The sequence below is a fragment of the Perognathus longimembris genome, chromosome 13 (assembly GCF_023159225.1).
Source record: "Perognathus longimembris pacificus isolate PPM17 chromosome 13, ASM2315922v1, whole genome shotgun sequence".
NCBI classification, from domain to species: domain Eukaryota; kingdom Metazoa; phylum Chordata; class Mammalia; order Rodentia; family Heteromyidae; genus Perognathus; species Perognathus longimembris.
In genome coordinates this window covers 37,540,823-37,565,023 of record NC_063173.1, presented here as the reverse complement: position 1 = coordinate 37,565,023, position 24,201 = coordinate 37,540,823, and the positions used below count along the sequence as shown (strand labels likewise).

The 24,201-nt window shown below is 40.8% G+C and overlaps 1 protein-coding gene across 1 annotated transcript in view; it reads right to left on the bottom strand.

Moving 5' to 3' along the window:
* Positions 1-22,921, bottom strand: part of Cat (catalase) — a 39,528-nt gene extending 16,607 nt beyond the window's left edge. Inside the window, exons 1-8 of the mRNA XM_048361088.1 lie at positions 22,765-22,921; positions 11,382-11,553; positions 9,091-9,201; positions 7,831-7,961; positions 6,951-7,055; positions 6,214-6,339; positions 4,635-4,826; positions 3,269-3,421 (exon numbers count right to left, since the gene is read on the bottom strand). Of these exons, the coding sequence (XP_048217045.1) occupies positions 3,269-3,421; positions 4,635-4,826; positions 6,214-6,339; positions 6,951-7,055; positions 7,831-7,961; positions 9,091-9,201; positions 11,382-11,553; positions 22,765-22,830 (1,056 nt within the window). The 5' untranslated portion in view covers positions 22,831-22,921. The remainder of the gene's footprint in view (positions 1-3,268; positions 3,422-4,634; positions 4,827-6,213; positions 6,340-6,950; positions 7,056-7,830; positions 7,962-9,090; positions 9,202-11,381; positions 11,554-22,764) is intronic.
* Positions 22,922-24,201: the final 1,280 nt, after the last annotated feature.

The following is a 24,201-nucleotide window of genomic DNA, read 5'->3' as shown; positions in this document are numbered from 1 at the left end:
AAGTGTGTGGCTAGAGAGAACAGCTGGTACCCGTAGCTCACATCTATAATCCTAGCTTCTCAGGAGCCAGAGATCTAAGGATCATGGTACAAAGTCAGCCCAGGCAAGAGAGTACATGAGACTTTCATCTCCAATAAACTACCAAGAAGCTGGAAGCAGAGCTGTGTGTGACTAGCCTGTGTGTGGGTGCTAGCCTTGAGTAAAAAGATGCTCAAGGACAGCACCTAGGCTCAGAGTTCAAGCCTCAGGACAGCACACAAAAGAAATCTACAGAGAACAATTGGGAATGGTGGCTCATGTCTGTTGAGCTTCCTACTACATAGGCAGCAAGATTAGGAGGACTATAGTTTAAGGTCAGTTGAACAAAAAATTCTGTGAGGCAATATCTCAACCAATTAAAAAAGAAAACTGGGTGCCATTATGCCTCTCTCGATCCTAGCTATGAGAGGGTGGGGGGACATAAAACAGAGGCTCACAGTCCACTCCAGCTTAGGCGTAAATGTAAGACCCTATTTGAAGAGTAACAAAAGTAAAAGGGACTGGAAGTATGGTTCAAGTAGAAGAGCACCTGCTTGGCAAGTACAAGGCACTGAGCTCAAACTCTGGTACTACCACAAGAAAAAAATTAACACCTAGCTGGATGCTGGTAGCTCATGCTTGTAATCCTAGCTACTCAGGGGAGATCTGAGGATTATAGTTTGAAGCCAGCCTGAGCAGGAAAGTCCATGAAACTCTTAACTCCAATTAATCACTGAAAAACTGGAAGTGGAGCTGTGGCTTAAGTGGTAGAGCACTAGCCTCTAGCACACAAAAGCTCAGGGACAGTGCCTAGGCTCTGACTTCAAGTCCCAGAGCAAATAGATAGACAGACAGATGCCTATAAAGAGCACACCAGGTTTCAAACATCTATACGGTCACTAGAACTGAAATTACTGTAATACTAATAGAAATTACGTGATAAATTCCTACTGGTCATCCAGTTTTAGGACTCTTTCCCTGCATTTCAACAGATACTTGTGTTTATCATAAAAACTATGGGTAGCTGTGTGGTCCTCTTCCCTGGGCCTTGGCCACTGAAGTCTTCAGTGTTCTAATTATGTGCCACAAGTTGCTCACTGCCTTGGCTCACTGTGGTCCCAGAGACTCATGGTGGCTTGGGCTCCTGGCAAATGACTCTGGCTCACATTTTATTCTTCAATCTGCTTCCTCAATGCTAGAGACATGCACATGAAGGGTTCATGCTTTGGTAAGCCCCATGAATCCCCCTCTCACACAGTGCAGCTCTCTTCCAACAACCAGTTAGTGACAGTTGGGGCCCTGAGTAACACTGTCAGCTTCTTCTATCCCCCAGTCTTATCCTCTGTCATCTACTCAAGTTCCCCTTTATACTCCCAAGCCCCAGAGCCTTCTTTTTCTATTTGTCACCAAGAGGAGTGATTCAACTTAATATCTACCAGACTGCACTTCTAGATATGGAAGCATTTTTTTATTTTTCTAGGAGAGATGACTACAAATTTTTAGCGTTCGAGGTCTCCTCTGACAGAGCCTGTCCAAACTCATTCTTCTCATTGAGGATAGAGTGACTTCCTGTCTAGTGTGGCCCACTTTCACGACCTCCCAGGCCCACTTTATCTACTGAAAAATCAGACTCTAATCCATCCCTCAAAACCCATCTTAAATGCTCCCTGGTTGCTGAGCCTTTGTCATCAACTTCCTATCAGACAGAATTTCAGCTTCAAGTTTACCTTGGCAATGTGTCTTATTCTATGGATAACCTGTGTCTTTACATTGTCATTGCCACAGTGCCTAAAATGAAGGTACTCAATTTAAAATGGTTAAGATGAATGAAAAATTAACAAACAACTTACTTTTGTAAAAAACCTCAAATGTTCCCAAGATCATCACAAAAAAATAGTATATATTTAAAAAATTTAAAAAATTAGCCAGGTGCCAATAGTCCCAGCTATTTTCAGAGGCTGAGATCTGAGAATCAAAGTTCAAATCCAGTCAGGGCAAGAAAGTCCATGAGACTCTTATGTCCAATTAACCACAAAAACACAGAAGTAGAGCTGTGGCTCAGGTGGTAGAGCACCAGCCTTGAAGAAAAAGAGCAAAGGCCAGTGCCCAGGCCCTGAGTTCAAGTCCCAGTAGCAGCATACATACACATACTAGCTTGCCCTCTATAAAGATTAAAACCTGGGGCTGGGAATATGGCCTAGTAGCAAGAGTGCTTGCCTCCTACACATGGAGCTTTCGGTTCGATTCCCCAGCACCACATATATGGAAAACGGCCAGAAGGGGCGGTGTGGCTCAGGTGGCAAAGTGCTAGCCTTGAGCGGGAAGAAGCCAGGGATGGTGCTCAGGCCCTGGGTCCAAGGCCCAGGACTGGCCAAAAAAAAAAGATTAAAACCTGCCTTGGAGTCAGAACTTATATAAGCAGCAACCTTCAGCCCTGTGGTCTGATTAAAGGCATAATCTTTAACCTTGTTTCATGTTCATAGTCCAAAGACACAAAGGACTGATTTACACAGTAATTTTTAAGCCAATTCATTTTCTAATGACTCTAGGTCCAAAGTCAAATTTCCACTCTTTGTACTCTTAGAAGAGAATATTTGAAAGTGATTTAAAGCATGTTGAAAGCCTAGCAACATAGCAAGATAAGTGACTAATTCACTGCAGCATAAATGTGGTTCATAAAAAAAAAAAATCATCTATGGAAACTAGGCACATGATGCATAACTACAGTCCCAGCACTTAGAAGGCAAAAGGGCAAGAGAATACGGACTGTGAGGATACCCTGAGTTGATGAGCAAGTTCTAGAATAGCCTGGATCTCTTAAAGGTAAAAAAACATATTATTCCTAGATATGCTTTCATAGACAGAAAAATGTAAGCATCCTCATAGAACACAAAATGGATAAAGTATACTGACCAAGGCTCTGTACTCAATTAGCACTGTGCCTCCTGTCAGCTAAGCACTGAACACCAAACCATGCTTTACCCTAGGAGAACCTCAGACATAGCTATTGTATTATTAAAATTTATTAGAATCAGGAGACTAAATATTCATGCATGCACATATGTAAGGATTTTACTGCAGAACTTGGTTTGTCACTGGTTTATTCAAGTAACAACCAGCTAAAGATGGTTCATTCGAGTGAGTCCTACGGGAACTAAGTTCCCAGATGCAAGTGAATGTTCTAGTGAATTCCTTGTATAGATTATTACACATTGTGATTGTGTGTGTGTGTGTGTGGTTTCACACTTACCTGCAGCATTTTGTCAGGGCTGGGCTCAATACCGGGTGGCATGTTGCTTGGGTCAAATGCTATCTGTTCCACCTCAGCAAAGTAATTAACTGGATTTCGGTTTAAGACCAGTTTGCCAACTGGGATAAGAGGGTAGTCCTGGTGAGGCCAGATCTGAAAATAATTCCATAGTTACAGTTATCAAGACAACTGAGGGACAGTAAAGAGGCCCATAAAATACCAGCTTTCAAATATAATCAGGCCAGTGAAAATAACTTTTAACCTCTGAAACATGCTAAGAACTTCAAACAAAATCATCAGCTAAATCTTTCACAACAGTAAGTGGTAAATATAGGCACTCTCCCAGAGCAAACAGTACATCAGCTTTTCAAAAATTCATTCCGGGCAGGCCAGGTGGGAGACAGAGATTAGGAGGGTCACAGTTCAAGTCCATCCTGGGAAAGAAGATCAGTAAAACCCATATCAAAAAAAATTTTTTTTAAAAACCTGGGTGGGGTGGGGCTCATCTGTCATCTCAGTTCCACAGAGATGTAAGTGGAAGGATATCAAGCCAGGCTAAAAAGGGCGAAAAAATGCAAGACACTACTGGAAAGACATCTAAAGCAAAAAGAGCTAGGGGCATCTCAAAGGGTAAAGTATCTGCCTAGCAAGAGTGAGATCCTAAATTCAATCCCAGTACCATTTTTCAAAAAAAAGGTAATTCTGTGCCAATAGCAATAAATAAAGCCACATATGTGACCCCAATGAGCTTTCTGAATAGAAAGAAGCATGGGAACAAAATACCAAAGGGCACTTATACAGAAGTTACCAGAGGCTAGGAATATGGCCTAGAGGTGGAGTGCTTGCCTCACATACATGAAGCCTTGGGTTCGATTCTTCAACACCACATATATAGAAAAAGCCAGAAGTGATGCTGTGACTCAAGTGGTAGAGTGCTAGCCTTGAGCAAAAGCCAGGGACAGTACTCAGGCCCTGAGTTCAAGCCCCTGGACTAGCAAAAAAAAAAAAAAAAATCAGGTTACATCAGAAGCTACCAGAAACAACCACTTTTCTATGATGGCTCCTCCACTGTGAACACGTAAATGTAATTTTTGTTTTAATTAGTTCAGAAGAGACTTTAAGAATAATATAATTGTTGGGGCTGGGGATATGGCCTAGTGGCAAGAGTGCTTGCCTCCCATACATGAAGCCCTAGGTTCAATTCCCCAGCACCACGTATACAGAAAATGGCCAGAAGTGGTGCTGTGGCTCAAGTGGCAGAGTGCTAGCCTTGAGCAAAAAGAAGCCAGGGACAGTGCTCAGGTCCTGAGTCCAAGGCCCAGGACCGGCCAAAAAAAGAAGAAGAATATAATTGTTTCTAACTTACCTTGGTGAGATCAAATGGATTAAATGGAAAGGTTTCTGCCTGCTTGAAGGTCATGACCTGGATGTAGAAAGTCCAGGTGGGGTAGTTGCCTTTAGCAATGGCATTGAATAGATCTCGAAGGCCATAGTCAGGATCTTCCTGGGAAAGTCTTGCTGCCTCTTCAACAGAGAGGTTTTTAATGCCCTGGTCAGTCTACAGAATGAAAAGAAAGACACTCAAATTGAAACTTATTGGCCAAGTTATCAAAAAAAAATATTTTTTCCAATCCTGGGGCTTGAACTCTTAACCAATAATTTATTGAAGTATTTATTGTAAGTAATACTAGCCAAAGATTGAATTTGTCTTATGACAACACTTCTGTCATTCAAATCTAATAGCAATAAATTTATCAACAAGAAATTCCACTTCCTTATCCTGATTCTCTTGAACATCAAAGGAATTCTATCCACACAGTTCATTTTAAATCACACATCTCTTTCCCTTTGTGTATTCTTTATTTTTAATTTTTATGGTTATCACTCTTTGAATCAGAAAATCAAATATACTTTGAAAATAATCAAAAGATTGATAAACAAAAAAACTTTCCTTTGCTTCATGAAGTAATTTTAACTAAATTTATTTTTAATAGATATAGAAAAAAACAAAGGTTTCTGCAAATTAATTGGGTGACATGATAGTTGAGTATATGTATATATTATATGAACAAGTTAAGCATATCTATCTCATCATTTGTCACTTCTCTATGGTAAAATATTCAAAATCCTTTCTTGTACCTTGAGATATCTAATATACAGTGGTAACCTCTAGGTTATCACTTACTCAATGCCATAAGCACACTAGAACTTCTGGCTCCTTTTATCTAACTATAACTTAGTAGCCATCCATCAATCTTTCTCCATCCCTCCTTCCACTCTTCTCTCCCCAGCCTCTGTTACTACCAATCTACTGTCAAGTTTTGTGAGATCAACCTTCATATTCCACATAAGAGAGATCATGCAGTATGTGTCCTTCCATGCCTGGCTTAGTTACCTAACATTGTGTTGACATACTGTAAGACTCTTTCATTTTCCTGTAGCTAAATAGTATTGTGGTGTACATGAACCACATTCTCAAACTACTCAGCAGCTGGTTGGACACTTATGTTGCTTCTACTTCTCAGCTGTTGTAAATGTGTTTATTGTGTGTTCATTGAGTGAAGATGCCTCTTAGACCTACTGATTTCATTTGCTTGAGATATACACCCAGAAATGCTGAAACTATTTTTTAATTGTTTTATAACTGATCAAATGAACTACTGAAATTGTGCTCAGCTAATATCCCTCCACTTTGCCTTTTCTTATGACTCTTGTTTTTGCTTTTTAAGAATCATAATTGAGAGCCTAAAAGAACTTTGACATAAGAAGAGACTGGGGAAGAGGCCAATAAAACATCCATGGTGCTCTATCTACATTAGGCATCCTTATGACTGGATGTAAGAGAAAGGTGGGAGAAATCTTTGTTTCTACTCAGTTCTTCAAGAAAAGTAAGGGGAGGTGGGTAGTGGAAGCCTTGCACCCTCTGCTCCATAAGCAATATATACCTTATAATGGAACTTGCAGTAAACGGCCTCTCCATTGGTATTAACCAGTTTGAAAGTATGTGATCCATATCCATTCATGTGCCGATGTCCATCCGGAATCCCTCGGTCACTGAACAAGAAAGAAACCTAAGGAACAGAGATACAAAGCCTGAACTCTTTTCCATTTAAATAAAAACATTACCTAGGTTTTCTAAATATTCCATCATTTCGAGAAAATCCTTTAATGACCAGAAACAATATACCAATAATTTCCCATGGGAAGAGGCACCATGATTATTCCATCTACAGCAAGCAACACACAGAAGAATTTTAAAGCCTCATGATACATAAATCATTAACATTATGACTCAAACTTCTAAGAAGGAAAGCTGAAACTAGTCCAAAAAACAGCCTAACTTGTTATTCAAATTTTATTTTAGAAGCCAACCAGTTTGGTACTACTTTCCCCTCATTTCCTAATACATAGTTTTATCTGAGACTAGGAAGTTTAATCTTTAATATGGCTAAATATGCTAGCAATGTTTCCAGGTTTCTAGTAGCCTCATTTAAGACTTATGAATGAAAAACAGCAGTCATTATAAAATGCTTCATAATCAGAAATCTGAGGAAGTATCCCCAAAGGAAAGTAAGAAACTAATCAAAATAAAACAGCCCAAACCGGGAAAGCACATCATTAGGCCTATTAATAATCCTAGGGGATATATTATAATAAAATGAAAACAGGAAGTGCTCCTCACCTGGTGCAAAGACTCAGGGCGTAGGCTCCAGAAATCCCAGACCATGTCAGGATCCTTCAGGTGTGTCTGAGGATTCCTCTTCTGACTATGAATGAAGGATGGAAACTAAATGGAGAGAGGGAATCCAAAATCTAAGTTTAGAGGAATTATTTGGTACAGTGGCTTATAGGATACATTGTCTATTGTTTCTTTATAGCATATAATTCTGAATAACAGAGCCCTAGGATTTGAACTCAAGAGCCTGGATGCTATCCTTTAGCTCTTTTGCTCAAGGCTGGCACTCTAACACTGGAGACACAGGTCTACTTCCACTTTTCAGTGATTAGTTAGAGATAAGAGTCTTGTGGACTTTTCCTACCCAAGCTGGCTTTGAACCTCCATCTTCACATCTCAGCCTCCTGGGTAACTATGGATACAAGTGTGAACCACCAGTATCTGGCTAGTCCTAGGATTTCAAACTAACAAAGTTTAAAATGAAATTTATTCAGTATATACAACGAGTACCTCAGATATTCTAAACTATTTCAAATACACTCAAAGTCAAAGTATCCCTTTAAAGAAATACACACACACACACACACACACACACACACTATCATCCTCTATGTCTTTCCAAGGCAAATCTCAATGTTTTGCAAGGAAAACTGCACTCTGCCCATTAAGTCAATGGCATGACAAGTCTAAGACCAATGATAATTATTCATTGATTCATAAAAAAAGATATTAAGTTCAGACAAACAGATTTAAAAGAACAATCCAGACAACCCAAATTCATTTCTTTCTACTCTTCCCTCAGTTTATCCTCAAATGAAACCTAAACAGAGTATTTTAGATCAATTCAAATCAACATTTGTGGAGCACAAAATATCCTATCACCTACCAGGATGGCATCCCTGATGAAGAAAATGGGAGTGTTATTTCCAACAAGATCCCAGTTGCCATCCTCAGTATAAAATTTCACTGCAAAGCCACGTGGGTCACGAACTGTGTCAGCTGAGCCAGACTCTCCAGCTGGAAGATTCAAGCAGGAAAATGAAGCATGAGCCACTGGACTTCGCATCCAAGGAGCAAAGCCATAAAGAAGCATTAGAATCTATCCAGTCCCACCTATTTCATAGAAGTAAATTAGGTATTTAAATGCCTGGGGCAATTTTTCTACAATCAACCAGTTAATTTCAGTCTACACCTCAAATAATTAATTTAGAGTAATAACAGAGTATGTCTTACCAACTGCTGAGAAGATTCTCTATCTGACATAAGATGACTTTGTAATGTTATCTTATAATTAAAATAAGGGAAGAGAATAATTATGAAGATTAAGGCAGTGAATTGGTTTCAAAGTGAATTGTTAAAACTAAGAAGGTAATATTGAGAAAATTAGTTAAAATACAGGTTTGTTCCTAATCTTATATGTGTATTTAATTAATTTATTTAATTATTTATTCTTGCATCAGTATAGGGGCTTGAACTCAGGACCTGGGTGTGCTCTACCACTTAAGCCATATCTTCACTTCTGGCTTCTTGTTGGTAAATGGAGATAAGAGTCTCAACGACTTTTCTGCCTAGGGAAAGCTTTGAAGCACAAACCTCAGATCTCAGCCTCCGGAGTAGCTAGGATTATAGGCATGAGCCACTAGTGCCTGGCTAAGCTCATTTATTTTTGCATTCCATAGTACTTTTAAATGCACAGAACCTGATTCAGAAACCTAATTACGCAGAAACTGTGACATGTCAAGCTATAGAACATGATACATTCAAAAACTTATTAGCTCTGTTGCATGAGAGAAATCACTTAAGCTTTCTGAAATGCAATGATCCCAGCTGGCAAAGTAGACTATGTATGTATATATATATATATATATATATATATATATATGTGTGTGTGTGTGTGTGTGTGTTTATTTATTTATTTATACATACATACATATATACATATATACATGCAAATATATACCTACATATATATATAATTTCTCAGTAAAAGCAACTGCTACCATCGTGATTGAATACTATATCTCCATTCCATGGAGTTCTTATTTCCTGATTCATTCACACTTATTCTTGAAATTAAGTTACAAATGACTGAAATAAAGCACAGGATGAGTTAAGCAGCACCATTTATGTAAACCAATCTACTTACCAACAGTAGAGAATCGGACAGCAATGGGAGTTCTCTTCCCAATATGCTCAAACACCTTGGCCTTGCAATATCTGGTGATATCATGCGTGACCTCAAAGTAGCCAAAGGCACCTGATGAGAAAAACAAAGAAACCCTTACCATGAGACTGTTACTAAGGCCCTCAGAGGCATTTTGTAACAGATGTTCCTAATATGAAGAGCAAAAATGTGCAAACACAAAAGTAAAATGCAAAGCTCGATCATCATTCTTTACTCAAAGACAGCACCACATATGGGCTGCTGCAGCCTTCCAGATTTCTGAGTGATGGTAGTCTGCCTGGTTCCAGTTTTTTCTAATGAAAAAAAAAAAAAAAAGCACCAGAACCCTTGACCTGAGGGCCCGGATATCAGAGGATCTTGAAGTACAGGCAGGGCTGGAGGAAGAGGAAAACAGAGAAGAGAGAAGAAAATGTAAGAAAAGGAGAGGCCAACTCTTAACCAAACTATACCATGAACAATCTCTCAAGTCCTGATGGAGGATACACGGGAAGGTTGGGAAGAAATCATTTAGGAAGAATAAAATTCATGGGGCTGGGAACATGGCTTAGTGCCTAACATGCATGAGGCCCTAGGTTCGGTACCTCAGTACCACATAAATAATAATAATATTTTTTAAAAGAATAAAATTCATCATCTAAGGATAAAATTAGGAAGTCCAAAGAAACAGACTAAAAAAAGTTTTCTTCCTTTTAACAAAGCTTTATCCTATTAATTTTTAGCTTTCTTCTTTCTTTCCTTTAGTGTGTGTGTGTGTGTATGTGATAGTGTGTATGTGAAGACTAAGAAAAACACTTTTTCTTCCTTACAACAAAGATTTTTTTTCTATTAAATTTTTAGCTTTCTTTCTTTCCTCCTTTTCTTCTTATTTTTTTGGTGTGTGTGTGTTTTTGTTTGTTTGTTTGTTTGTTTGTTTGTTTTGCCAGTCCTGGAGCTTGGACTCGGGCTTCTTTTTGCTCAAAGCTAACACTCTACCACTTGAGCCACAGCACCACTTCTGGCTTTTTCTGTTTATGTGGTGCTGAGGAATTGAACCCAGGGCTTCATGCACGCTAAGCAAGCACTCTACCATTAAGCCACATTCCCAGCCCCCTTCTTGGTGTATGTGTAATGATGTGTGTGCATGTGTGCCAGTCCTAGAGCTTGACCTCAGGTCCTGGGTACTGTTCCTTAGCTTTTTAGCTCAAGGCTGGCACTCTATCACTTAAGACACAATTCTACTTCCAACTTTTTTTTTTTTTTTGCCAGTCCTGGGGCTTGAACTCAGGGCCTGAGCATTGTCCCTGGCTTCCTTTTTGCTCAAGGCTAGCGCTCTACCACTTAAGCCAAAACATCACTTCCGGCTTTTTCTGTTTGTGTGGTACTGAGGAATCGAACCCAGGGCCTCATGCATGCCACATAAGCACTCTACTGCTAAGACGCATTCCCAGCCCTACTTCCAACATTTGCTGGTTAGTTGAGCAGTTTCACTGATTTTCCTGCCCATGCTGGCTTTGAACCAGAATCCTCAGATCTTAGTCTCTTGAGTAGCTAGGATTATACCCGTGGCCAGCTATGAATTTTTAGCTTTCTTTTAAATACTATTCCTATCTTCTGTCTCCATCATATAATCATGATCAACTTTTCAGAACTTTCAGACAGAAGAGAAGGAGAGAAGTCACCACAAACCCACCACTATAACCCAACTATGCTCCAATTTTCCATCGTTTAAACACAGCTGTAGCTACAGCCTATGTGTTTTTATCTATGTTTGTATTTTCATATGGTAGAAGAAATTGAAGGCTACTGGGATCTTTTTTTTATTTGAGGAGGAGGAGGAAGAGTAGATCAAACCCAGGCTCTTGTACCTGCTCAGCGAGCATTCTATCAATGACCTAAGTCCCTTGCTGTGTAGCTCAGGATAGCCTCAACTCTCAGTCATCCTACTTTTGCCTCCTGAGTGCTAGAATTATAGGTGTGCAACTCCATGCCTGGCTGGAGGGTATGTGTAAATGTGTTTCTGCATATATGTGTGTAAACACACACACATACATATATATTTATATATATATATATACATGTATAAATATCCAACTCTCCAAAATACCTGTCATTTAGTTTTTGATTCCTCTATTTATTGATGGAGATTTTTCCCTTTTTCCCAAGAATGGAGATTTAGCACTTCCACTATAGGTCAAGCAATGCTTTGGGAAATAATAATTTTAACCCAGGTGTTATGAAGAGATTCTTTTATAACTAAAGAACAAAGCTCTCACCTGCTCCTTTTGCATGCACGACTCTCTCAGGAATTCTCTCTCGATCGAAATGCGCCATTTCATCAGTGAAAACCACATCCTGAACCAGAAGGGGGCCTCGGGGCCCTGCGGTCATAATATTAAGTTTGTCTCCTACTGGATTGCCACCTCCAGTGGTCAGGACATCAGGTTTCTACAGTAACACACAAGTAAGAGGATACAGGACCATCAATACAATCCAGAATCAACTTAGTGTCACAGGGAACATCAATTTGTAATTGTTACACCTTCTCTCCTACTCTCTTTTAACTTCCTATATCCCAAGTAGTGAAATCTGTAAAATATGCCATTGCTGAAATTCACAGTCTGCTCTCAGAAGTGCTTGACAAATATCAACAGTAATCTTTTGAGACATGTGGTCTAAGGAGCAGAGAGATAGCTTAATTAATTGCCTTCTGCCTGGCACAACACCTAGAGTCACCAGGCTGTACACATGAATCCCTAGACAGACAGCACCCCCCAAAAGGGCCACGCACACTTAGCATTGAATGGCCCAACTAACAGTGAGAAGACAAATCAGCAGCACTTTGCTGGCAGATGCTTCACTCTGCATTTACATAGACATGTTCACACTGAAGGCCCTGGACATTTATTGCTCTCAAGCAGCATGGACCCACTATTGGAAGTCTTTCTTTTCAATGAAAGCAAAAAGCCAGTGGCTTCCATTATCACTACAAATGTTATTTCTGGAAGGTGGATTCTAGCACTAATGTTCTAGAGGTACTGAATGTCTTTGAGACATCTTATTTTACTAATAAAGACCTCATTTTTAACTATCCAGTTTTCCAATTTCACTTACATCTGGGGTCAATAGATAACTTGCCCCTTCTATCCATACCTGGCCCACATTTTAGCACAAAGTTAATGCTTGCCTCTTCTCTAGGTGATAGAATGGGGAATAGACACTCAAAAAACTTTAAAGTCCACAGCTACCAGTGGCAGAATGCCCTTGAAGCATGAGGGAGGCCTGTGTTCCGTCCTTAGCACTGTAACAACAACAACTATGAAAATCCTGCAAGGACTTTGAGGAGAAAGACTGAATAAAAAAGGATCTTAGAATAAATCCTCCTTGCCCAGTAGAGGTATTTTCACAACAAAATGGGATGAGGCAAAAGCTGGGTGTGGTGATACATGCCAGTAATCCCAGCAACTCAGGAGGTAGAGGCAGAAGGATTATGGTCTGATGCTAACTCCAGACAAAAGCACTAGACCCTATCTGTAAAAACTATAGGCAAAAGGACTCAGAGGTATGGCTTAAGTGGTAGAGCACCTACACAGTGATCAAGAGACCTTGAGTTCAATTCCCATTATCATCAAAATCAGGGGGATAAGGGGGGAGGGGTGACCGGGTAAGAGGCCAACAGGAACCAGGAGAAACCTTAAGTGCTGGCACCAAACCCTAGATTCAAGTTCCAGCTCTGCCCCCTCTCAACTGCATGGCCCTCACAAGCTACTTATTTCTCAGCCTCAAATTTTCACCTGCAAAACAGACAGAACTACCCCTCAGAGTTAAGATATAAATTAGAAGAGTTTAAACATAGGTAGAATGCAGGCCACAGGCTTGACACATGCATGTCATCATTTCAGTGGGTATGAGAAAGCAACTTGATAAAGGAGAATATTCTTAGGAGAGGATCAAAAGGCTCAATAGCTATGGGTATATGATCACATAAAATGATAATTAACTAAATGAACTCCATGACATGAAAACAAGAGGTTTTGTGTTATTCTGCTTCTTGGTTTTTCTTTTTCTTCTTTGTCGCTTTAAAAAAAATTCTGTACCTTTTGTCTTATATGCCAATTTATCTGCTTGAGGGAGGGCAAGGGGGAGCACAAAAATGGTGGGAAAGAGAGTGAACAAATGCAGCAGTGATACTAGATACTGTGTTGAAAGTGAACCATACAGCTTGTAGGGGAAGGAGGTGGGAGGGAAAAACTGGGAGAACATGAGGGACAAGGTAACACTGTTCAAAAAGCAATGTAGTCATTGCCTGACTTATGTAACTGTAACCCTCTGTACGTAACCTTTACAATAACAATAAAATAAAATAAATACTTTAAAAAGTGACATGGGGGAAAAAAGCAACTTGATAGCAAGAACAGCAAAAGTACACTGCCACCCAGGTCCCTGTGCCTGTGGAGTAGCAGCCTTTCCAAGTTTAAAAGTAGGACAATTAGCACAATTACACCATTCTCCTCTGAAGAGACATGCATAGTTAACACACGTGACTCTGTATAGTCACGTTTTTCTATTTAATGTAAAAAATGAGTCAGACAAATAAAGAGCAAAACTACATACATTCTCCCTTTACTTCAAACCTAAAACCTGATTTTCAACTTTCACTGTACACAGAAATCATCCAGGAGATTTTTCAACCACCAGATGGGATGGGTCTGTCCTTTGGAGATTTCTGGTATTACGCAGTTTGAGTGAAGGCCAGGATATTCTCAAGCTCCTGGGTGGTTCCAAAGTGAAGCTGGACTTGAGAACTACTGGCCTAGAGCTATGAGGTAATCCAAACTTCAGTAAATGAAGTGGGACAAGTTGAACCTGTCTACTCTCCAGATGCTCTGTCACCACACAAAGAAGTCTCTCCGTGTATCTATTCTCTCTCTCTCTCTCTCTCTCTCTCTCACACACACACACACACGTGCATAAAGAAGATCATAAGAGTATGAGAACAGATACCAAGAACTGTACAAAAAATAACTAAAGAGGTTGAGGTGTCATTCACACGCTGGGTCATCCCACAACTCCAAGTCAGTGGTTCCCAATTCCAGCTTCACTCTGGAGCTTGGGAATGTCTCGGCATTCTTTAGACTGCTTGTAATGCACAGAAGGGGCTGCCACTAAGAAACAGATCATGTTCCCTCGAGATTGGAGAGTTAAGGTGGCACAGTCAAGAATAAAAACTGTGTCCAAAGCAGGCTGATGCAGAGTAAGTTGAAAGAAAGAATAAATAATGACAGCAAATGGGATCCCAGAGTGGGAATCCTGGATGTGCAGCCACTGGTCCTCTGACCTTGAAAAGGAAAAGGTGGGTTTCTTAGGTATCAATGGAGCACTCAGAATTTTGTTACTTCCCTACCCTAATAAGCCAATTGTCCTAAATCATAATAGCTTTCCTCATGCATGCTCATGCATTTGGAATTTGCCTTCAGAATAAGTGTGGCAGGAAAAGCTTCGGCAGTCAACAGCACAGAAAAAAGGACAGTGGGCAAAGACTGGAAAGGCAAAGATGCCCTAACTCCGAAACGTTTAGGGTGGCATCAAGTAAGAGGAAGTAGCCTAAGCCAAAAGGAGTATTCAATAGCAGGTAGGAGCAAGATATAGTACATTTGTTGAGATGAAACAACTGTAACAGGCAGGTGGTGGTGGCTCACACCTGTAATCCTAGCTACTCAGAAGGCTGATATCTGAAGATTAAACATCTAAGCCAGCCCAGGCAGAAAAAAAGCTGAAATTAACCAGCAAAAAGCTGGAAATGGAGGTGTGGCTCAAGTGGCTCAAACAAAAAAGCTAAGTGAGAGCAAGAGGTCTTGAGTTCAAAGCCTCAGTACTGGCACTTGAAGGAAAAAAAGGAATCAATGGAAGGAAAGGAAGGAGGAAGAGGAGGAGGAAAGGAGGGAAAGAGGGAGAGAAGGGAAAGAAAAAGTGAGGAAGGAAAAATAATGCAACAAAAGAAGCTGTAGCTTACTTAGTCTTAGCACTTGCCCAGTATGTGTGAAGTCCTGAGTCCTGGCTTCAAACCCCAGCACTGCAATAACAATAATAATAATAATAATAATAATAATGTCAATGGGCAATAAAGTTTACTAAAATAAATGGGTGGGTTATCTCACTAAAGCTTTCCAATAATCTTGTGAGATAAATATTATTAATTCCATTTAAATGGTGATGGCTATTCACTGAGAGAATTTGGTAAGTACATGAAGGATGGACTGGCAAAGAGATTCTCTTTAACCTTAAATGTGTGTTTCTTTAATTCAGTGAAAGCTCCCTAGGTTTCTTTTTAGAAATAAAATATTTTAAAGATAAACCAAAGGTAGGTCTCTTTAAGAGCTCTCTCCAAAAAGCAGCATCTGTACACGTGAACATGTTGACCTGTTCACATCTCCCTAGCTGCTACCTGGATGATACACAAGGTTAGCATGAGATGATACTCTATCTTCAGGCTGCCTCAGAAAAATGGAAGGAGAATGTGGGAGAGGAAGAAAACAAGACTGTTACTGAGCTGAGGGACAGCCACTTTAGAGGTGCATTACACTAGCCTCTCCAACACTGGATTAGTATTTTCCATACTAAAGTGTTGTTCTTTTAATGAATAGGCAAAGGAAAAGGTTTAATGCGAGAAATATGAGAGCAGTTGAAGCAGGGAGAGAAAAATAATAGCAAGATATTTCAACAGTGCTAATACCCAAATATGAAATCAGCCAGGCTCTATTCTATTATTCTTACACTAACATATTTCATCAGGACAAGAATAAGTGTTTAGCACTACACAAAATATGTATTAGTCAACTGTGGAGGTAGATTAATGCTAGGTTCTGCCCAGAGAGCTTATCAGCAGACAATGTGACAAATCCTAACTTCCATGTCAGCCATTTAATTCTAAATTTGGAGTCATTTTGTGTACCTCTTTCTTTTTCCTCTCATCTTTATCTGTTTCTTCCTCACTTCCTTCCTCCCTTCCTTCCTTTCTATCTTTCTTTCTTCTTTCTTCTATCTTAACACATTCTACAGAGAGGCTTTCTGACTAGCAGGTTCTCAAACACAAAATAAATAAATGAATTCCACAATGCTAAGACTTTGCTCAGATTGTCTTCAAGATAGAGAGCTATGTTTGGGTGTGGTGGTAAATGCCTATAATCACAGCATCCAGTTGTCTCAAGCAAAAGGATTGTAAAATGTAAGGCCAACTTGGGCTATACAGCAAGACACTTTCTAAAAAGGAAAAAAGAGAGTGACGGAGCAGGGCAGGGATAACTGGAATATATTGTCCATTGTATATACATGCGTGGGAATGTCACAATGAGATCCTTCCTTGGACAGCTAGTAAAAAAAAGAGAGGAGGGGGGAGGGTAAGGAATCTATGCCTTCAAGGTCACAAGCCAAGACTTTCTCACTAGGATAATCTTACATCACTTAAATATCTTATCTTATAAACTGTCCTTGTCCTGGTCAACAGATGCCTTGGTTACAAATCAATATGTTAGATATCCTAAACAGGCAAAATTAAGCTTTTATTCTATTTTAGTTGTTACCTCTACTATTACCTCCACCAAGGTACTCCATAAGTGAGATCTTCAATAAAATGCTTAATAATAAAGTTTAAGAAGGATAAGAAAAAAATGAAGCTATGTTTTTGATAAAGAACATAAATGGTAATTCTTGAGCAAATTGAAGGACTGAGAATCATCTCCAAAGCATGCTCTCTGCTACTGGATCTGCACCTCTCCATGGCCTGTCAACGTCAGGTGGGGGGAACTGATCTGTGAACACTCACATTAATTTGGACATAAGCCATGAGTACTGCAACAAGGAGCAGACATGTCACAGGATGTTTTCAAAGGGGACAGAGAAACTTACAGAGGCAAAATGAGGAAGACTGCATGGATTCTTCTGAGTAACCATTTTGATTACTAGCACAGTATGCAAGGACAACTGTCAAGCCAAGGTTGGGCCAACATTGACATGTAGTTTCTGTGTAAGGCTACAGTGGCCTTTGTGTCAAAATAGAAAACCTCATAGTTTTAAAAACAAGATCTTTTGTACAGAGTTCCTGTTAACCGGCACCCATTCCTGAGATCACCTCCTTCATAACCGTATGATCATATTATTATTTTTATTCCTGTTGTTAAGGTTTGGCACAAGATTCTGACAATTTCCACAGGCCTCAGGCTAATAATAAAGTAGCAAGTATTGCCTGTCTTTGGTGTCTAACTACAAAGGGATGGAGAGAATAAAAGACAGAAGAAAATTAGAGGTAACAATGTTCCACAAGAAATGTACCCATTACCTTATGTAACTATAACCCCTTTGATGTCGCCCTACAATAAAATAAAATTCAATTTTTAAAAAAAGAAGAAAATTAAAAGTGATTCCAAGGAGCCTTGAGAAGAGAAATAGTGGATCACTTTAGTCTAAAATAAATAAAATAATCATTTTTTAAGGAGACTAATAAGTGTCAGACTCCCTGCTCACAGAGTTATTGTAAGCCCAGACTGACTGAATCCAGCTATTCCAGGTGAGAAATGTTTCTTTTTTAAGCAAAGCCCTGACATTATTTGTTTGAATAAACATTTTACAAGTTACTAGTAGGTGTTCTCTCCCTCCCCTCCTCTCTGATGAATTGCCACCACAATGACTCTACAACTTCAATGTTTCCAGCCAGAAATCACCAAAACATTGTTATGGTTTTCAATAATTAGAAGTATTTGGAATAGCCCTATAGCTTATAACAAATAAGCCCTTTTGAGTGCACAAAATGATAGCTATTACAAAAGAGAATTTTATCTGCCTTGCAACTGTCATAAGTAAGTCAGCCTGAAGACTTGGCTTAGTGGTGCAATCTTTCCAAAAGACAAGGAATAAAGGGAGTTTGGAGCTCCCACCTCCCACTCCTGCCCTGCAAAAAAGAAAAGAAGCTAAGGAAGAACACCCTGTCCCTGAGTTCAAGTTCAAGCCCCAGTACTGGCACCAAAAATAGAAAACTTAAAGAAGGATAAGTGAGCCACAAATGAAAAGGATCCCTTTACTCTATTTATATAAGCAAATACAAAAGTAAACATAAATTCATATTTGGTTATTTTACATCTCAAAATCAGCCTCTCCTTTCTTACCTAAAGAAAGTGTCTATTACGATCTAGAAAGGCAATAGCTAAGGAGCAGAAATAAAAACTTGGAAGGACTCCTTACCTCACCAGTGACACACTGTGACTGTGCAATCCCACTCCTAGGTATTTCCCATGAGAAATGTACACCCTGTGCATAGGAAGAGTGAACCCCCTCTCCATCCTGAACACTGGCAGTGTAACCCCAACATGCTTCTAAGAAGCACAGACCTTCCTAGAGATAACTTCCTCACAAGATGGACAGGTTAACACCCAACTTCTTTCAAGGAGTAAGGGTTAGACTTGAAAAGTTCAGATTCTCCAGTACGACCAAAGAGGATCAGAGGCTGCTTATGAAATCAGTGGATCCCAGAAAGAAGACCATACCCTCTATGCAGCAAGCAGGAGTTCAGGTTCCATTCAAAGTGAATGGGGATGGCTGTAGCACTGTTGATCTCCTGCCAACGCCTCTTGAGAAAGAGAGAAAGATGTTTAGTTGGATACCAAGTCCTGTCTATAAACTGAATTCGATGCCCAATAATTAAAGCTACAAAGATTTAATTATTCAATTCACTTGTCATCAACAACATCTGTCCACAAGGTGACACCCAATGAGTTGCATTCACTGATGGATACTCTGCCTCCAGAGGGTGATCCACCCAGCCTGGCCCTCAGCTACTGCTTCTCCTTCTTCCTTCCTCCCCTTCCACTACCCCTCCTCCTCCTCTTCTTCTGGACTCAAACTTGGTACCTGATGCTTCTGCTTACTGGCTCGCACTCTACCAACTGAGCAACACCTCCAACCCCAGCATCAGCTTCTTAAAGAAGGAGGTAACAAAGTATCCTCTTACCTTCTCAAATTTTGAAGTGCTCCCAGCCCAGTGAAAGAGCAAAAGAAATATTTTAGTGTCAGGAAGTGAAAAGGGCATTTTCGAAAAAGAGATGTCAACCCATGGCTCTATCACAAGAAAATGCTTGAATCAATTCCAGCCAATGTGGAATATACCTTTTTGACAATATAGGATAGCTGGCTTTTCTAGACACAGGTAGACTACATTCTGCCATCTCCCTAATGGGCCATCATGGAACAGAGAAGTAAATTTCTAAAACATCTACGCCATTACATATGCTGGGAGCTATTACTATAGTACTTTGCCCACACACAATTTAGCTTCAAGTGCGGGCTCTAAATCAACAAGTAAAAGAAAAACAACCTGATTTTTGAAAGGGAAAAAGATTTATTAGCAGATACTGCAAAGAAACAGCATCTACCAATGGTCCATAAGCGTGTGAAGAGATGCTCACTATGTTTTGTCCACAAAATAATGCAGGTTAAATCCTCAGGGAAACATGACTTCCTAATCACCTGACTGGGGAAAATTAAGTCTAACAAGCAACTAGCATACTCCTGCTGCTGGTATGAGTGTGAAAAGGTATGACTACATTGGAAAGGAGCTGAGCAGTTTCTTCTGAAACAGTCACTTGCCCCAGACTCAATCAATCCAATCAATCCACTCCGAAGGAATCTTCTGTTAGTTTGGTTTTGTTTCCCTTTTTGTTCTGCATTTTTGAGACATTATCTTCCCATGTAGCAGCTGGCTTAGAACTTGTGATCTTCCTGACTCTACTTCCCTAGAGCTGGGATCACATGCATGTGCCATTATACTCAGCTAGGCATTTCATCAAAAGAATAAAACCATAGGTAGATAAAGTGCCTGATGCAATAATTTTCATATAAACTCCACTGTGAATGGCCAAAGCTGAAAACAGCTCAGGCGTTGAGCAATAGGATAAAGATATATAAGGAAACACACATACACACACACACACACACACACACACAACTTACATACAATCAACATATATCAACTCATATAAGGAAATACTACTTAGCAGAAAAGGAATAAACTATTGATGTATACATACATATATATATATATATATCACAACATATATGAACTTTCTAACATGTTTATTGTTGGAAGGAAGCCTTATACAAAATAGTACATAAATCAGTGGTTTCCTAGGGCAACTGTGGTGGGGGGGGGGGGACGGGAAGCCTGGGAATAACCAGGAAAGAGCATAAAGAAACGTTAACAGGGCTATGATAATCCTTGGTGTATTTGTAAGGGTTTAGGACTCACTGGTACATATAGTTATTAAACTCTGTTGAATAATGCATCTAACATTTGTGTATTTTATTCTGTAAATACCACCTTAAAAGCAAAATTGAATTTTGGACTCTGAACTGTATGGTCAGGGTTTAGAAATAAAGTGTACAGATTTCTTCAACTTACTCTGAGATACATTAAAAAATTAATAACTACAGGATTATTAGAACATATATAGAACAACCTGTTATAAATGATAAATAGTTGATGAGTCACATCTGTAATTCTAAATATTCTAGAGGCTGAGATCTGGGGATCACAGTTGAAAGAGAGCCAGAGCAGGAAAGTCCTTGAGGCTCTTATCTCTAGTTAACTATTTTTAAAAAAGCAGAGGGGAGTTGTGGCTCAAGTAGTAGAGGGCTAGCCTTGAGCAAAGAGGCTCCGGAAGAGTTTTCAGGCTCTTAGTTTAAGCCCCAGGACTAGTGCATGCGCGCGCACAAGTGCACACAAACACACACATTCAAGAAATATAAGTAGAATGCATGCTCACACGTGCAATCCTCGCTGAGATCCAGAGGTTGATAACTCAAGGCCAGCCAAGAAAATCCTCTACACTACATCTCCAAAATAACCAACCAAAAGCCAGGCATGGCTAAAGTAGTAAAGCACTAGCAAAGGAAGTAAACTGAGCATGAGGCCCTGAGTTCAAACCGCAGGACCACAAAAAGATATTTAGGAAAACGTGTGGGTAAACTCTGAAGTTCTTTCCATTTTCTAAATGTTTTCAACTTTTCAAAATAAAATGCTTGAAAAATTATAGAGGCTATGTGGCAAATGCAAAATTCCTTTTGGGGGTAGAGGTCACTCCTAAGTAAACAATTTAAAGGAACAAAAATTAAGGACCAAGACAGCAATGTAACTGTCAATCTGGGTAATATACACAGGGCAATTGGAAACCGTGAGTAAAAGCAAAAATTATATATGTGTTTTGGGAGCCAGCTGTTTCCTACACAGACAAACTGTGTCAGCAAAAATCAGTGAGGATTTCATGATTCAACACAGTTAATCATTCTCCCCAACAAGAGGCAAGTTAGTCTTAGAACAAAAGACAATGCTTTTAAAATGAATGTGTTTTGTTTATAAATTAAAAAAAAAAACTCACTGCTTTGTCCACATCTGTTTCAGCTCACCAAGAATTGGAGAAAACTTCAGTGTGAACTAGGATTTAGCAACCTCTGAGTATACAGCCAGTCCTGGCCCCCAGAAGTTTGATTCCAATCTTAACTCTGCCATCAGCCAACTGCATGTCCTTGACAAAGACTTTAAGAAATCAGGAAAAACTGGACTTGGTATAACAAAGGACAGAGGAGTGCTAGGAGTAGAGTGGCAGCCTTCTCGCACACACAGCACCACGAATGCCACCCATGAGCACTAGGCATCACGCCCCCAGTTCACGAACATTAGCATGGTTTTGAGAAAGTATTGGTGGGTGCCTTGCGGGGAAAACCCAGCTCTAGTCCTTTCTGCCAGATTAACCAGCAGCATGACACTGGTCGAATAAACCAAATGAAGTCCCAATCTTATCTAATCCAGCCTCTTCAACATGCCCTTTGAGACTCTGCACTCCAGGGCATAGAACAGGATTGCCTGCTTCGCCGGCATGGGGCTTAAATCCTCTGTTCTTCAAGCGTTCTGTTCGGATGTCACTTGCTTTGGGAAGGCTTGCAGCCACAGTCACCCTACTTTCCACACAATCTGCTTTGGGGCAGGATGGCTTTGTGTTCCGGGGTCTGCCCTCCCAGGCTCCACCCTCAACTCCTCAGGGGCGTGGTTCCAGCCTCCAGGGAACTTGAACACTTCAGCCCCAACAATGACCAGCGCAAGCAGGCACTCAATGCCGTACAGCAACACCGGTGGGGCTCTGAGTGACAGGCCCAGCCTGATGTTTACAAGTGCAAATGAAATAACAGATGGGGGGGCGGGTTCTTTTATTTCGTGGTTCCACGCGGTGCACACTACAGAACTGCCCGGCGACCCCCCCCCCCCCCCAAGATCACGGAAGTCTGCGGCTACTACTTGGGGAAGGTCAAAGCTGCGGCTCTGGAGCTGTGTGACCTCTGTCCCAGCTGGCACAAACGCAAAATCCAGAGCCAGCCACCCGTGCCCGGTCGCCACCCACAAATCCTGCAGGCCCACTTGCCCTACGCCCCAGAATCCGCCCCCTGGCACTCCAGAAGGCAGCCAGCAGTCTTTCCGCACACAACGGTCCCCAGCCACCCCCAAGCCCGGAATGCGAGGGAGGGCACCCTGGGGAAGCAGAGAAGCCCGGGCCCCGTTACTCGAGGGCGCCCCTGATTGCCGCACGGGACCGCGGGCCACCCCGAGCGCCTGCGGTCTACCTGCGCGCCCCGCTGCTCCTTCCACGACTTCATCTGGTCGCTGGCTGGGTCTCGGCTGTCCGCCATGGTTCCCGACTTTCCTGGCAGAACTTGGCCCGCAGCGTCTGGAGATCCCCGCCCTGGGCCGAGGACAGATCTACCGCCCCAGCGCCCGCTGTAGATGACTTCAGCCTTCGCCAATCAGCACCGCCCGCCCGGAGGGCTGCCTTCTGATTGGTCACCGGAGTGATAGGTGGGATGGGATTGGAAGTCCAGCGGGAGGGCGGAGCCCGGAAGGGGGAGAGGGAGAAGCGGGGACGGGGAGGCTGGTTGTGGTAAGTGGAAAGTCTTGGTGACTGTACAAGTGGAGGACCGACAACTGTGTTTTCTCCTCTTCAAGAGTCAGAAAGAAAGAAAAAAAAAAAAAGAATCAGAAAGAAGTCCAGGGTGGAGTTCCTCAGTACAAAATTAAGTTGCTGCTGAAGGATGGATTGCATGCTTTCTTAACTCTTCCTTCATTCGTGAATCTAATTATTTCATAGAAAAGCACTCTGACGGGGCTGGGAATATGGCCTAGTGGCAAGAGTGCTTGCCTCCTACACATGAAGCTCTCGGTTCGATTCCCCAGCACCACATATATGGAAAACGGCCAGAAGGGCGCTGTGGCTCAGGTGGCAGAGTGCTGGCCTTGAGTGGGAAGAAGCCAGGGAAGGTGCTCAGGCCCTGAGTCCAAGGCCCAGGAAAAAAAAAAGAAAAAAGAAAAGCACTCTGAAACTCTTATATCACCAGAAGCAGTGTGGATTTTTTGGGGAAAATGTAGTTGACAATAAGTTCACATTGTCAAACCGGCTTCTTCAATAATTGTAACAATATACTTCCCCAATTTCTCTCCCGGACAAGTAAAAGGCTCTCTACTAAATAAATCTATGTTGGGAAGTAAAATATTTGGCAATATTTATAATATTTAGTAAGATACTGACCAGTTTGTCATTTTGTTTGTTTATTGTGGCTTGAACTCAGTACCTTAGCTTTTTCACTCAAAGCTGGCCCTCTACCTGTTGAGCCACAGCTCTACTTCTGGTATTTTGTTGGTTAGTCAGAGATAAAAGTCTCACATATTCTCCTGCCCAGGCTAGCTTTGAACCTCAATCATCAACTCCGCCTTCTAAATAGTTACTATTACAGGTGTGAGCCATTTTAACCAAGCAGCTTGAATGTGTTCTCTCACTCAGGTACCGAGACTTATCTTGAAACACCTTGCAATATATTTTACCTTTGATTCTTTTCAATAGTACTACATATCATGAATGGGTATACAATCATGGAAATTTGATGCTGTCCTCGATTTTACAAAGACCTTTGTAATAAAAATATCTAATGTCATTTGCTTGATAGCTTTTACTAGCCACCATTCATATTGCCACAAGAGGGAAGGGCCATGTGGGTAGTGACTGCCAC